This window comes from Dendrobates tinctorius, unplaced genomic scaffold (genome assembly GCF_039654945.1).
Source record: "Dendrobates tinctorius isolate UK_male_01 unplaced genomic scaffold, ASM3965494v1 ptg000049l, whole genome shotgun sequence".
NCBI classification, from domain to species: Eukaryota; Metazoa; Chordata; class Amphibia; order Anura; family Dendrobatidae; genus Dendrobates; species Dendrobates tinctorius.
In genome coordinates, this window is record NW_027361717.1 from 27,927,261 (window position 1) to 27,943,779 (window position 16,519).

General features: G+C 41.8%; 1 protein-coding gene across 2 annotated transcripts in view; it reads left to right on the plus strand.

The window, feature by feature from the left end:
* Positions 1-16,519, plus strand: part of TFDP2 (transcription factor Dp-2) — a 98,544-nt gene that overhangs the window by 53,322 nt on the left and 28,703 nt on the right. For both annotated transcript variants that reach the window (XM_073576598.1, XM_073576597.1), the window contains 2 exons: positions 14,905-15,029; positions 15,399-15,446. In XM_073576598.1, coding sequence (XP_073432699.1) covers positions 14,905-15,029; positions 15,399-15,446 — 173 coding nt within the window. The remainder of the gene's footprint in view (positions 1-14,904; positions 15,030-15,398; positions 15,447-16,519) is intronic.

The following is a 16,519-nucleotide window of genomic DNA, read 5'->3' on the forward strand; positions in this document are numbered from 1 at the left end:
AACGGATCCTAGCGATTCTGAGATTGTTTTTTCGTGACATATTGGGCTTCATGTTAGTGGTAAATTTAGGTTGATAATTTTTGCGTTTATTTGTCAAAAAATCAGAAATTTGGTGAAAATTTAGAAAATTTTGCAATTTTCAAATTTTGAATTTTTATTCTGTTAAACCAGAGAGTTATGTGACACAAAATAGTTAATAAATAACATTTCCCATATGTCTACTTTACATCAGCACAATTTTGGAAACAAAATATTTTTTTGTTAGGAAGTTATAAGGGTTAAAAGTTGACCAGCGATTTCTCATTTTTACAATAAAATTTACAAAACCATTTTTTTTTAGGGACCACCTCACATTTGAAGTCACTTTGAGGGGTCTATATGGCAGAAAATACCCAAGAGTGACACCATTCTAAAAACTGCACCCCTCAAGCTACTCAAAACTACATTCAAGAAGATTATTAACCCTTCAGGTGTTTCACAGGAACTAAAGCAATGTGGAAAGAAAAAATGGACATTTTAATTTTTCCAACAAAAATTTTTTTTAGCATCAATTTTTTCATTTTCACATGGGAAACAGGATAAAATGGATCCTAAAATTTGTTGGGCAATTTCTCCTGAGTACAACGATACCTCATATGTGGTCATAAACCACTGTTTGGGCGCACGGCACGGCTCAGAAGGGAAGGAGCGCCATTTGACTTTTTGAATGGAAAATATGCTGGAATATTTAGCGGTTGCCATGTCGTGTTTGGAGAGCCCCTGTGTGCATAAACATTGGAGCTCCTCCACAAGTGACCCCATTTTGGAAACTAGACCCCCCCAGGAACTTATCTAGATGCATAGTGATCACTTTGAACCCCCAGGTACTTCACAAATTGATCTGTAAAAAAAAAAAAATACTTTTTTTTTCACAAAAATTTTCTTTTAGCCTCAGTTTTTTCATTTTCACATGGGCAACAGGATAAAATGGATCCTAAAATTTGTTGAGCAATTTCTCCTGAGTGCACAGATACCTCATATGTGGTCATAAACCACTGTTTGGGTGCACGGCATGGCCCGGAAGGCAAGGAGCACCATTTGACTTTTTGAATGGAAAATTAGCTCCAATCGTTATCGGACACCATGTCGCATTTGGAGAGCCCCTGTGCACCTAAACATTGAAGCTCCCCCACAAGTGACCCCATTTTGGAAACTAGACCCCCTAAGGAACTTATCTAGACGTGTAGAGAGCACTTTGAACCCCCAAGTGCTTCACAAAAGTTTATAACACAGAGCAGTGAAAATAAAAAATAATTTTTTTTCCTCAAAAATGATTTTTAGCACACTATTTTTAATTTTCACAAGGCTAACAGGAGAAATTGGACCACAAATCTTGTTGTCCAGTTTGTCCTGAGTACGCTGGTACCCCATATGTGGGGGGGAACCACTGTTTGGGCACACGGCAGGGCTCAGAAGGGAAGGAGCGCCATTTGACTTTTTGAAATGCAAATTACTTCCAATCGTTAGCGGACACCATGTTGTGTTTGGAGAGCCCCTGTGTGCCTAAACATTGGAGCTCCCCCACAAATGACCCCATTTTGGAAACTAGACCCCCTAAGGAACTTATCTAGATGTGTAGTGAGCACCTTGAACCCTCAAGTGCTTCACAAAAGTTTATGACGCAGAGCCGTGAAAATAAAAAAATTTTTTTTTCCCTCAAAAAATTATTTTTTAGTGCGCAATTTTTTATTTTCACAAGGGTACCAGGATAAATTAGACCCCAAAATGTGTTGTCCAGTTTGTCCTGAGTACGCTGGTACCCCACATGTGGGGGGGAACCACTGTTTGGGCACACGTCGGGGCTCGGAAGGGAAGTAGTGACATTTTGAAATGCTGACTTTGATGGAATGGTCTGCGGGTGTCATGTTACATTTGCAGAGCCCCTGATGTACCTAAACTGTGGAACCCCCCCACAAGTGACCCCATTTTGGAGACTAGACCCCCCAAGGAACTTATCTAGATGTGTGGTGAGCACCTTGAACCCCCAAGCGCTTCACAGAAGTTTATAACTCAGAGCCGTGAAAATAAAAAATATTTTTTTTTCCACACAAAAAAAATGATTTTTAGCCAGCAATTTTTTTTTCACAGGGGTAGCAGGATAAATTGGCCCCAAAAGTTGTTGTCCAGTTTGTCCTGAGTACGCTGATACCCCATATGTGGGGGATGACCACTGTTTGGGTACACGTCGGGGCTCGGAAGGGAAGTAGTGACATTATGAAATGCTGACTTTGATGGAATGGTCTGCGGGCATCATGTTACATTTGCAGAACCCCTGATGTACCTAAACTGTGGAACCCCCCCACAAGTGACCCCATTTTGGAAACTAGACCCCCTAAGGAACTTATCTAGATGTGTGGTGAGCACCTTGAACCCCCAAGTGCTTCACAGAAGTTTATAACGCAGAGACGTGAAAATAAAAAAAAATTTGTTTTCCTCAAAAAAAATGATTTTTAGCCAGCAATTTTTTTTTCACAAGGGTAGCAGGATAAATTGGACCCCAAAAGTTGTTGTACAGTTTGTCCTGAGTACGCTGGTGCCCCATATATGGGGGGGAACTATTGTTTGGGCACACGTAAGGGCTCGGAATGGAAGTAGTGGCGTTTTGAAATGCAGACTTTGATGGAATGGTCTGCGGTCGTCATTACGTTTGCAGAGCCCCTGATGTGCCTAAACAATAGAAACCCCCCACAAGTGACCCAATTTTGGAAACTAGACCTCCCAAGTAACTTATCTAGATGCCTGGTAAGCACTTTGGACCCCCAAGTGCTTCACAGAAGTTTATAACGCAGAGACGTGAAAATTAAAAAAAAATTTTTTTCCACAAAAATATTTTTTTAGCCCCCAATTTTTTATTTTCCTAAGGGTACCAGGAGAAATTAGACCCCCAAAGTTGTTGTGCAATTTTTCCTGAGTACGCTGATACCCCATATGTTGGGGTAAACCACTGTTTGGGCACACGTCGGGGCTTGGAAGGGAGGAAGCACAGTTTAACTTTTTGAACGCAAAATTGGCTGGAATCAATGGTTGCACCATGTCGCGTTTGGTGACCCCCTGATGTGCCTAAACAGTGGAAACCCCTCAATTCTAACTCCAGCCCTAACCCCAACACACCCCTAACCACAGCCCTAACCCCAACACATACCTAACCCTAATTCCAACCCTAACCATAACCCTAACCCCAACAGACCCCGAACCCTAATCCCAACCCTAACCATAACCCTAACCACAAGCCTAACCCTCTTTCCAACCCTAACCCTCTTTCCAACCCTAACCCTCTTTCCAACCCTAACCCTCTTTCCAACCCTAACCCTCTTTCCAACCCTAACCCTCTTTCCAACCCTAACCCTCTTTCCAACCCTAACCCTCTTTCCAACCCTAACCCTAACCCTCTTTTTAACCCCAACCCTAACCCTAATGGAAAAATAAAAATAAAAATATTTTCTTTATTTTATTAGTTCTGCCTACCTATGGGGGTGATAATCGGGGGGTTTATTTACTTTTTCTTTCATTTTGATCACTGTGAGAGTGATCAAAATGAAAGAATGGAATCTGCAGCCAGCAGATTCGGGCGGGCGCACTGCGCATGCGCCCGCCATTTTCAAAGATGGCGGCGCCCATCATCCGGACCCGAGGGACACCGGGAGGGACGGGGGGACTCAGGAGGTACCGGGGGGGTGAGGGGGGGATCGGAGGCTGGCGGGGAGCAGAGGGAATGGGAGGGGGGCAGATGATGACAGCGGCGGCAGATCGCCGCTGTCATTCAGTTGCGGGGGGGCGATCGCCGGTGGGGGGGGTGGAATCGGTGTCTCCAGCCATGTCCGATGCTACAGCAGCGTCGGACATAGCTGGATTGTAATATTTCATCAATTTTCATTGATGAAATATTACTATCGCTCTGATTGGCTGTTTCACTTTTAACAGCCAATCAGAGCGATCGTAGCCACGTGGGGGCGAAGCCACGCCCCCTGTGGTGAATTACAAAGCCCCCTGTATCTGCGGGTCGGGTGACCTTTCAGTGACCCCGGTCACCCGACCCGCAGGGGGGCTTTGAAGTCATGACGCCACATAGGCGTCACTAGTCAGATTTGAACCAGGTTTCATGACGCCTATGTGGCGTCATTGGTCGTGAAGGGGTTAATGCTATTATTCTCCATATCTCTAATGTGCTCCAGAATGCGGGTTTTCAGTTTCCTTGTTGTGCAGCCTACATGGAATAAATTGCATATTTCACCGTGTACCCTATAGATTACATTTTCTGTATTGCAATTAATGAATTGTTTGATGTGATACTCCTGAATATTACCTGAGTCATTAAATGTTTTTGTTTTTTGTGCATATCTGCACATTTTGCATTTACTGGAACCGCATCTGTAGAAACCAGTGGTTTTTAACCAATTTTCCGAAGGTGATGCAGATGTAAAAAAAAACTAGGAGATACAATATCTCCAATGGTAGGAGCCCGTCTGGCAACGATATTAGTACCAGAATCTAATATTTTCACTAATATTTCATCCTCATATAGGATTGGTAGGCATTTGAAAAACATGCTCTTGATTTTATTAAATTGCAGACTATATTCAAGACTAACAAATGTTTTTTTTATTCAGGTCTTTCTTTTTACTGATATTAGCATTATTTTTTGGCTCCAATACATTTTTTCTGGCCCTATTTTCTGCCCTGGTTTTAGCTCTTTCTAACATCCAGTTTGCATAGCCCCGTTTCTTTAATGTCTTATGTAGCGCATCAAATTCTTTATTTTTCACTTGTTCTTCCGTACAATTTCTTTTTATCTTCTCCAATGGGAATGGATCTAATTACATGCCTAGGATGTCCACTTCGGGCATGCAATATAGTGTTCCCTGTGATGGGTTTGCAATAAGTATTGGTCGCAATTTTTTGTCCTGCGTTTCCCCATAGTTCCAAATCTAGAAACGATATTTGAGTTTTATTTAATTTATGAGTGAATCTGATATTGTAAGCATTGGAGTTAATATAATCCACAAATGCTGGTATGGTAGATACATCGCCCTCCCAAATAATGAGGGTGTCATCGATGTATCTACCATACCAGTGGATGCACTGCACATAGGGATTATTCACTGAATATATAAATTGTTTTTCCCAGAATGCCATGGTCAAATTAGCCAAGGATGGGGAGTACGTCACTCCCATTGGAACTCCAGACATCTGTAAAAAATTCAAAACATGGTGGTGATGGAAAAAGACGCCTTCTCACAAGAGGGGCTTTTTGGATATTCTGTCTGGGGTCTAGGTATCCGAATGGTTTAAACAAAAGAACAGAGATTATGTATCATTACTGATGGTTATTGCTATATTTTATCTATGTATATATGTACTAATTTGTTTTTATTTGTTATTATTGCACAAACCTAAATGATGTGGAGAATTGCACAGAGGACCTTACTATTTGAACATGTGATAGGTGATATCGTCATTGGTCCTTATGGAGCATAGGCATTGTAATGCTCACAGGACCTTTGGTTTATGCATGTGACTTGAATTGCAGTTCTCATTGGTCAGCACTAGGTGTAAGGTTTGCGCTGTGTTAGTAACTTGCAGCTGTGATAAAGATCCATGTAGGATCGAAACGCGTATCTGGTGTCTCAGTGCCTTACTGCACATCCATTTATTCATGAGGAGAAAGCCGCTGTGTTAAAATTTACTGCTTTATATAAGAATTAAAATATATCAGCTGGAACTTTCTTTTTCTTCTGTCTACTATCAACTATCGTTGGGTCCAGACGAGGTTCCGTGCTGTGGCTGCGGTTGGTGAGCTGTCTAGGGCTTTTTTTTAGCCCATTTTTTTCTATTTGTCATGAGCTGTGTTGCCTTTACGATAAACATATTGTTTGGCATTGTTGCCAAAAAGTTCGATTTTGGTTTCATCTGACCAGAGCACATACTTCCACATGTTTGGTGTGTCTCCCATGTGGCTTGATGCAAACTTTAAACGTCACTTTTTATGGATATCTTTGAGAAATGGCTTTCTTCTTGCCACTCTTCCATAAAGGCCAGATTAGTGCAGTGTATGACTGATTGTTGTCCTATGGACAGACTGTCCCATCTCAGCTGTAGATCTCTGCAGTTCATCCAGAGTGATCATGGGTCTCTTGGCTGCATCTCTGATCAGTCTTCTCGTTGTTTGAGATGAAAGTTTAGAGGGACGGCCGGGTCTTGGTAGATTTGCAGTGATGTGATACTCCTTCCATTTCAATATGATCGCTTGCACAGTGCTCCTTGGGATGTTTAAAGTTTTGGAAATCATTTTGTATCAAAATCCGGCTTTAAACTTCTCCACAACAGTATCACGGACCTGCCTGTTGTGTTCCTTGGTCTTCATTAGCTCTCTGTGCATCAAACAGAACCCTGAGTCTATCACAGAGCAGGTGCATTTATACGGAGACTTGATTACACACAGGTGGATTATATTTATCATCATTAGTCATTTAGGACACCATTGGATCATTCAGAGATCCACAATGAACTTCTGGAGTGAGTTTGCTGCACTGAAAGTAAAGGGGCTGAAAAACATTACACGCCCCACTTTTCAGTTTTTAAATTTCCACAAAAATTTAAAATAACCAATAAATTTCGTTCAACTTCACAATTGTGTCCCACTTGTTGTTGATTCTTTACCAAAAATTTACATTTGGTATCTTTATGTTTGAAGCATATGATGTGGGAAAAGGTTGAAAAGTTCCAGGGGGCCGAATACTTTCCCAAGGCACTGTATACCCATCTCATGTGTTTATTTTCACCAGGTAAACCAATATAACAACACAACATTTAGAAATAAACATTTCTGACATTCAAAAACCAAAAAAAAAATCAGTGACCAATATAGCCACCTTTCTTTACGATGACACTCAAAAGCCTTCCATCCATATATTCTGTCAGTTGCTTGATCTGTTCACGATCAACATTGCGTGCAGCAGCCACCACAGCCTCCCAGACACTGTTCCGTGAGGTGTACTGTTTTCCCTCCCTGTAGATCTCACATTTTATGAGGGACCCCAGGTTCTCCATGTAGTTCAGATCATGTGAACAAGGGGGTCATGTCATTATTTTTTCTTCTTTTAGACCTTTACTGGGCAGCCACGCTGTGGAGTATTTGGATGCAGGTGATGGAGCATTGTCCTGCATGAAAATCATGTTTTTCTTGAATGATACCGACTTCTTCCTGTACCACTGCTTGAAGAAGGTGTCTTCCAGAAACTGGCAGTAGGTCTGGGAGTTGAGCTTCTCTCCATCCTCAACCCGTAAAGCTCCCGCAAGTCCATCTTTGATACCAGCTGATACCAGTACCCCACCTCCACCTTGCTGGCGTCCGAGTCGGAGTGGAGCTCTCTGCCCTTTACTGATCCAGCCTCGGGCCCATCCATCTGGCCCATCAAGAGTCGCTCTCATTTCATCAGTCCATAAAACCTTAGAAAAATCTTAAGATATTTCTTGGCCCAGTCTTGACGTTTTATCTTATGTTTCTTGTTGAAAGGTGGTCATTTTCCAGCCTTCCTTACCTTGGCCATGTCCCTGAGTATGGCACACCTTGAGCTTTTTGATACTCCAGTAACGTTGCAGCTCTGAAATATGGCAAAACTGGTGGCAAATGGCATCTTGGCAGCTTCACGCTTGATTTTCCTCAATTCATGGGCATTTATTTTGCGCCTTTTTTTATCAACACGCTTCTTACGACCCTGTTGGATATTTGCCATGAAACGCTTGATTGTTCGGTGATCACGCTTCAAAAGTTTGGCAACTTCAAGACTGCTGCATCCCTCTGCAAGACATCTCACAATTTTTGACTTTTCAGAGTTCGTCAAATCTCCCTTCTGACCCAATTTGCCAAAGGAAAGGAAGTTGCCTAATAATTAAGCACACCGTATATAGGGTGTTGATGTCATTAGACCACACCCCTCCTCATTAGAGATGCAAATCACCTGATTTACATAATTGGCAGTTGGCTTTCAAGCCTATACAGCTTGGAGTAGGACAACATGTATGAAAAGGATGCTGTGATCAAAATACTCATTTGTGTAGTTTGGGGGCTTGAATTCCTGCTGTCAGATTCCCTTTATTAATATTACTCTCGTCTTTTTTTTTTTTCTTGCTTCCTTACACTTTTGAGGTTTCAGGGTTGTCATCATACTAAAGCAGTATCTGCATACATTTATTTCCCTATGTTTGGACATTTTTCTTGTTTTCTTCCCTGTTCATAAACCTGTTAGAGTAATGGAAATCCAAATGAAAGTTGCTTTTGTGAGCATGTGTGTGTCTGCCTCCTAAAGTGGTCCCTGTCTGCGTACGGTGCAGTGGAATATGTCGGAATCCATAACAATAGCCATCAATGTACATGTGTAACCCACCATATAACCATGTTCACACGTCCCTGTGTCGTGGTCAGTGTGGACACCACAGCAGCAGAAAGGGTTAACCCGGGGTGATGTGAAGTGTTGGAAAACTAAAGTGAATTTTCTGTTTGTAAGAAAGCGCTAGGAATGTCTGACTGCACATGTAAAAATAATTCCTCTAACAAACCCGCTGAGCAGGAGAGACACAAGGTAACGTTACCCGCGGTATTCTGGCAACCAGTACATGATAAGCAAACAGCTTAATTGGTTTTCACAGGACCAGACGGCTATGGCAGTATTTTCTTTAACAGTATTAGAGACCTGATTGGGAATGATTTGTTCCCATGTCTTAACTCGCACCCCCCTTCAGAGGAGAGTTAAAGCGGCAGTGTGTAGAGAAACAACAATATCCCAAAGATGGACGTTGCCGATATAGGATATTAAAAGGGGTTCTCCACTTTAGGTTTAGGCTGCCGGCGACTTGGGCAGTGACACGGGTTATGCGACCGCACATCGCTATGTGTCGCTGCTACATTGCAACACCATGCGAGTGAATGGGGTCACATTGCGACCCTCTAGGGCAGGGTTCCCCAACTCCAGTCCTCAAGGCCCACCAACAGGTCATGTTTTCAGGATTTTCTTTGTATTGCACAGGTGAAGCAATTATCACATGAGCAATACTAAGGAAATCCTGAAAACATGATCTGTTGGTGGGCCTTGAGGACTGGAGTTGGGGAACCCTGCTCTAGGGTACTGCAACAAGCTCGTCGCAAAAAAGCCAAGCGGTTCTGATTTTTCTTTCTTTTTTTTGGGACTTTTTCTGTGTGCAGCCTGTGTGGTGGCAAAAGTCACTGTTTAGCACTAGTCTTATTTTGCCATGATTTTGTGTGACCAGTTCTGTTCATCAGCCTCCTCCAACTGGAAAAAAAAGGTGGACAGGTCCTTATGAAAAGAATCTGTTAGTAAGCTTAATCTGAGAGTAGCATGATATAGGGGCAGAAATCCTGATTCCACTGATGTCACTTGCTGGGCTGCTTACTGTAGTTTTGATAAAATCAATATCCTGCTAATACAGTATCATTAGTGGACTAGTAGAGCTGCTGCCAGATAGTCCTTGCTATTCATGAGTTCTGTATAATCCCACCCCACTACTGATTGGTAGCTTTCTGTGTACACTGTGCATAGCCAGAAAGCCAATCAGTGGTGTGGGTGGAGTTATACAGAGCTCCGCATTCAGAGAATGCGCATGAGCTATAAACACAAAATTGCTCAGGCATCCCTATCCTACTGGAAGATATGAAAGTGGGCCCAGTGTGAGCCCCATTTCTCTGTCTCTCTCAAGTCAGGAAACTTGTGTAATTATGGAAATCACAGGAACTGTAGACCTGTTAATGATATGTAAATTGAATCTAAATTTTCAAACCATCTCAATTTATTCAGCATCATGCATGACCTCAATGTGCAGAAATTCCAGCACTTACACACCTTGGCATGTTATCAGTGAGGTTATTAATGGTTGAGGAATGTTCTGCCATGCTGAATGCATTTGGGCATGCAAATCATCAAGATCCACTGCTTTCAGCTCCTTTTGCAATTATCGATCAACGATGTTCTTAAAAGTGTACGATGGAAGACAAGTCCAGAGACGCTGCAGGCCATCGTAACACAACATGTTTAGGCCTTACAGGCTGTTCACAGTAACTTGAGGAACATGTGGCATCGGAGTTGTCTTGTTGAGAAACTGCTCCATGGTTGAACCATCCTGTTCACACTAGTGAGATTGGACATAACATGACAAGCCTAAGGCCACATTCAGTATATAGTCAGTATTTTACCTCAGTATTTGTAAGCCAAAACCAGGAGTGGGTGATAATACAGGAGTGGTGACGTGTCTCTATTATACTTTTCCTCTGATTGTTCCTCTCCTGGTTTTGACTTACAAATACTGAGGTAAAAAACTCACCAAATAATGAACGTATGAACGTAGCTTAAGCCATCAAAAGGTGTCTACGTAAACTATAAGAAGGTGTTTGCATTACATTGTGCTATAAGCCAGACATCCAGATACAGGTGTCCATGGACCTCACGCCACCGCTATCATGGTGCAGAGTAAGACTGCAATGGAGGTCTATCGTCTTCAGCCATGAGCGCTGCTGTTGTTTTAGATACAGTGATAGCCGGAAATGGGCGTAGAGGCCATGTTGGCAACACCGTGAAGGGTCATTCCATGGTAACTTGCGTTACAGCACAGTAACTTACGTTACAATAAGTTTACTTCTCATATGAAGTAATGGTATTGTAACGTAAGTTACCATCAGCTTTGTAACGTAAGTTACTACATTGTATTGTATCGTAAGTTACCAAGAAATAACACTGTATTTTTTATTTAATTTGTATTCTTGGAAAATCAAACTGTGTTGAAATCTATTGAGAATAGTTTAATGTACAATATACATTCACCCATTTTTGTGCCTGCCTTCAAAGAACAGTCTGTAGCCATTATTAACTCAGTTTTGGCTTGTGAATGTAAAGTAAGTTACCATGGAATGACCCTTTGACCCTGAAGAGGCCTTCATGAGGTAACGTCACACTTGTCCTACTCCTAAGATTATGGTATGTGATGGCATACCGTATGGTAGTTGGACACTTCTTTTATTTTTATTATTTCCAGGTACACTAACAACTGATTTGGTCATGGTACCAGTGGTACAACCATGTCCCCATACTGTACCAGGTGCATTTTTCCACTCAACAGTGCCAAGCCACATGTTGCTTGTGTTACTGTGAGCAAGCCTGCGTGTTCCAAATGTGCTACCATTGCATGCAGAATCTCCGGACTTGCCTCCTATCAAGCACATCTCGGACATCATTGGTCGGCAACTACAAAGGGAGCTGCGAGCAGTGGATCTTGATCATTTTTCCAAATGTATTCAGCGTAGCAAAACATTCCTCATTGATAGCAGATTTATTATATATATATATATATATATATATATATATATATATATATATATATATATATATATATATATATATATATATATATATATATATATATACAGCATACAGTTGTGCTCAAAAGTTTACATACCCCGGCAGAATTTTGGCTTTCTTGGCCTTTTTTCAGAGAATATGAATAACATCAAAAAATTTTCTCCACTCAAGGTTAGTGGTTGGGTGAAGCGATTTATTGTCAAACTACTGTGTTTACACTTTTTAAGTCATAATGACAACCCAAAATATCCTAATCACCCTGATCAAAAGTTCACATACCCTGGTGATTTTGGCCTGATAACATGCAAAGAAGTTGACACAAATGAGTTTAAATGACTACTAAAGGTAACATCCTCACCTGTGACCTAACTAGGGGAAGAGTCCTGAAGAGAGAATTCTAATCATTGTGTGTGCATCAAAGCTGAGTTTCTGGGATCCAGACAGACTCTTGCATCCTTCATCCAGCCACTGACATTTCTAGATTGTGAATCATGGGGAAAGCAAAAGAATTGTCAACGGATCTATTGGAAAAGGTAGTTGAACTGTATAAAACAGGAAAGAGATACAAAAAGATAACCACAGAATTGATAATGCCAGTCAGCAGCATTCAAACTGTGATTAACAAATGAAAAATCGGGGGCTCTGTAAAAACAAAACCACGGTCAGGTAGACCAACAAAAATTTATCCACAACTGCCAGGAAAATTGTTCAGGATTTAAAGAAAAACCCAAAAATAACATCAGCTGAAATACTGGACTCTCTGAAAACTAGCAGTATGGCTGTTTCAAGATGCACAATAAGGAGGCGCTTGAAGAAATATGGGCTGCATGGTCGAGTCGCCAGAAGAAATCCATTACTGCGCTAATGCCACAAAGTATCTCTCCTACAATATGCAAAACAGCACAGAGACAAGCCTCAAAACTTCTGGAACAAGGTAATTTGGAATGATGAGACTAAAATTTAACTTTTTGGCCACAACCATAAATGTTACATTAGGAGAGAGGTCATCAAGGCCTATGATGAAAGGGGAACACCATTCATACTGTAAAGCACGAAGGTGGATCGCTGATGTTTTGGATATGTGTGAGCTACAAAGGCATAGGAAACTTGTTCAAAATTGAAGGAATGATGAATGCAGCACGTTATCAGCAAATACTGGAGGCAAATTTGCAATCCTCAGCCAAGAAGCTGCACATGCAACATGACAACGATCCAAAACAAAAGCCCAAGTCGACCATTCATTGGCTACAGCAGAACAAAGTTAAGGTTCTGGAGTGGCCATCTCAGTCTCCGGACCTCAATATCATTGAGCCACTCTGGGAAGATCTCAAGCACGCAGTTCATTCTAGACAGTCCAGGAATTTACAGGAACTGGAGGCTTTTTGCCAAGTAGAGTGGGCAGCTTTACCATCTGAGAAAATAAAGAACCTCATCCACAACTACCACAAAAGACTTCAAGCTGTCATTGATGTTAGAGAGGGCAATACACGGTATTAAGAAATGGGGTATGTGAACTTTGATCAGGGTCATTTGGATGTTTTGGGTTGTCGTCATGTTTTAAAAAGAGAAAACACAGTAGTTTGAGAATAAATGGCTTCACCCATCCACTAACCATGAGTGGAGAAAAAGGTTTGGTGTTATCCTTCATATTCTCTGAAAAAAGGCCAAGAAAGCAAAAATTCTGCCGGGGTATGTAAACTTTTGAACACAACTGTATATATACACACACATACACCGCACACATTCAGTTTCCTATATCCCATGTATGTATGATAGAGTGTTAGATCACGTTATTCTACATCCAGCTGTTCGTTCTCTGCATTCTCTAATGCATATTAATGTCAGTAAGCCTCCTCCTTACACAGAGAAGAGGATTACATAATTTATATATGGACCCTTTCAGATTCAATAGCTAAGCCATCTAGCCGGAAAACTGACCTTGAATCATCGGTATAAATCCCTCCTACAAGCCATGAATGAGCACAACAAACTACTCCTAGCCAGAATAGAAAGATTTGAGCAAGGCTGGCTACAGCTTTAAATGTTTTTGCAGCCGGATACGATGTGTGAATGATTGTCACAGTGCGGCTGTCTTTCTCTGTGGGTCTCGGAGACCTGCAGTAAAGCATCCAGTGCAGGGTCGCAGCCTGGGGTCCCAGCTTAGCTTCTGGTGGAGATCAAAGCGGAAAAGTGGCCCCGGGGTCAGCCAAGATCAGCAGTGACGTGTGTTCTGGGGGCCTCTAACTGCACTGCCAGGGATTGGGACCATTTGTGGATCTGCCATGTGACCATCATTAGTCTTTATTCTATACACCTGCTGTGGGATTCTGGCTTGTAACTATTAACCCATTTTGGCTGTAGTTTTTACAAAGTGAGGTAGAAGGCGGATTACCTTAAAGCCATAGATTCCATTGTACGTGTGATTTCTGCCTTGATTACACATAGTCGCACCAGTAACCAATATGGCTGTTACAGCTTGTGCAGTCGACCGTAGAAATCGGATGGGTGACATCTGTGGTTTTGATGGCTAGCACTTGTACACATGTTATTCTATGGGGCTGTGCACCTGTCTGTTTTTTTTTTCCGTGAATCTAATGGCACTCGTCCATTCATGTCTATGGGTCTGTGAAAAAAATAGATTGTAGTGAAATTTTCCGTTCGCTTTCCACCTCCGAGAAAATTGGATCCCACTCTGATCAGAGTCCGATTAGCATAATTGAACCAATTTTCTTGGATGGCGAGAAAAGGGTCATGTGACACCATCCTTTAAAGACGTTGACCATTTTTGGGGGACATTTTTTTTTCTCTTACATGCATGTGTTTCTTGGAATTGGGATTCATTAAAAAAATGCACGATTTTGTCTTCTGCAGACTCTGTGTTGCACTATTGCTGGCTGCAGCAATATGAGTTAACGGAGAATCAGTCAGCGAGCTTGTTCTGCAGCTCCGATAGAGTTTGTAACTTTCATCTGTCTTTTTTGTTAATGCTCTTTTGAGCTGATTTATGACTACTACCATCTGTAATATACCAACGATGCAACATTTTTTAATGAAACCCAATTCCAAAAATGATTTTTAGCCCCGAATAAATGCATTTAAGTAAAAAAAATAATAATAATTGTCCACAGAGCTGGACAAACCTTTTTACATTATTATATTTGTGATCATGTATGCTTTTCTATGGGCCCACTATAATGAATGGACCTTCCAGTGATGAAGGAATCAGCTCGTGTGTAGAAGAACCTTGGTTGTATATAAAACATTTAGAAATGCCATGTTTTAGGGTTTTTATGGGTCAGTATCCTAAAAACTATCATCTCCCAGATCAGTGGGCTTTCTGAGCTTGGTAGTTCATTGGCACTATGAGCGTTCCTGTGGTTGGCTTGATGTGATGTATAAGTTGGTAAGAAATGACTAGTTTGTATTAGACCAGATATGTAAGGTGACTTCTCGTCATACTCTGCCGAGCTCACCATGTCCATGTCAATTTTTGTCCTTCTAGATTATAAGCACTCCCCAGAGACTGAGCGCGGGAGCAGATCTTCTCATAGGGAGACAGTTCACCGCGGCCACCTCAGCCATGGTCACCCAGACTCACATCACGGATGCCACCAGCTGGATTCCTGGGTAATTGTTGGCGCGTGTAATTTATTTAGGAGAACTGAAAACCTCTGCAGTTTCTCATCTTTGGTGCCTCATTTGGTTCTGGTCAAGTCTTGCTTTTCTATACAACTGTAATAGTTATGTATGAGAGAAACGTGTAAAGGTGAAGCCAGACAGGGAAGCGAAGACTTAAGTTTCCCCCAATTTTAAAATGACAGAGACGGTAAATGTTAGAGAATGTCATGTCATCAGGTAGGACGTACATGTCCATGCAGGACATATGGCCAGTAGGACCTAATAGGTTAGGATAATAATGAATGAACTTGTAAGTAGCACATACATAATGTTACAGGTATATTCAATTACTAACACCAGAAATATTTTTTTCCACAGGGATCGGAAACGTTCCCGTGAGTTCATAGAGTCTGACTTCTCAGAGAGGTAAGGGCAAACAAGAGATGAGTGGTGGTGGGGGATGGCAGTTTTGATGAAGGTCACACTATTCAACCTGGAATGTGATCTATACAATCTCTGGTGCACTAGTTTCAGGAATTGTGGTTTACTCATTATAATATTGCAGGAGATCATATGTGTGTCCAAAAAAAAAGAGAAACAGATTCGGCACCGATGCACCACCGTGGTCTCTTAAACAAATCTAAAGAGACCCCACACACACAATATGAACACCATATACCCCAAGGAACGGGTGCTCAATCCTGAGAAAATATACACTGTCCAATAGCACAATGAGAGAAAAAAGAATGGCACTCACCGTTACTGAAAATAGAAGTGATTATTTCGTGGATAATAATGCATGTGCTCGGCAGCAATGCAGAGACTGCGGACAAAGGCCGTTTCACGCTCCTGCGCTTCAACGGGTCCTAATGGGTCTGAATGGTTGATTAGGACCCGTTGAAGCGCAGGAGCGCGAAACAGTCGTTGTCCGCGCTCTCTGCATTGCTCCCGAGCCCATGCATTTTTATCCATGAAATAAAGACTTCTATTTTCGGTAACGGTGAGTGCCATCCTTTTTTCTCTCATTGTGCTATTGATCATATGTGTGTGCATGTAGAGTATCGGATTGGGGTGGCAAGGGCCCACCAGTAACTCATTCTTGAGGACCAATGCGAATTTTACAATTTTCTCATTCACAAATTTACCTATGTTTCTTAAAGGGAACGTGTCAGCAGGATTGTGCACAGTAACCTACAGACAGTGTCAGGTCGGCTCTGTTACACCGATTAAATTGATACCATGGGTGATGAAATCCGTCTTGTGGTTGTCGAGTAATCTTTATTTTCAGTTTGTAGTTAATGATATGCTGTGCTCCGGAGCGGCCTGTGGGGGGGTCTGGGGGGGGGGGGGGGGGTGCCTGTGCTGCAGCATGATCGCATGTGTTATGTGCATTTAATGATTTTATTTCATGCTATGAAGAAATTCATTAAAAGAAAAATGTCTCAAAATGGCATCGGCCGTGCCTGCGCAGTAGCAGCTATTGGCAATTCAATAGATGC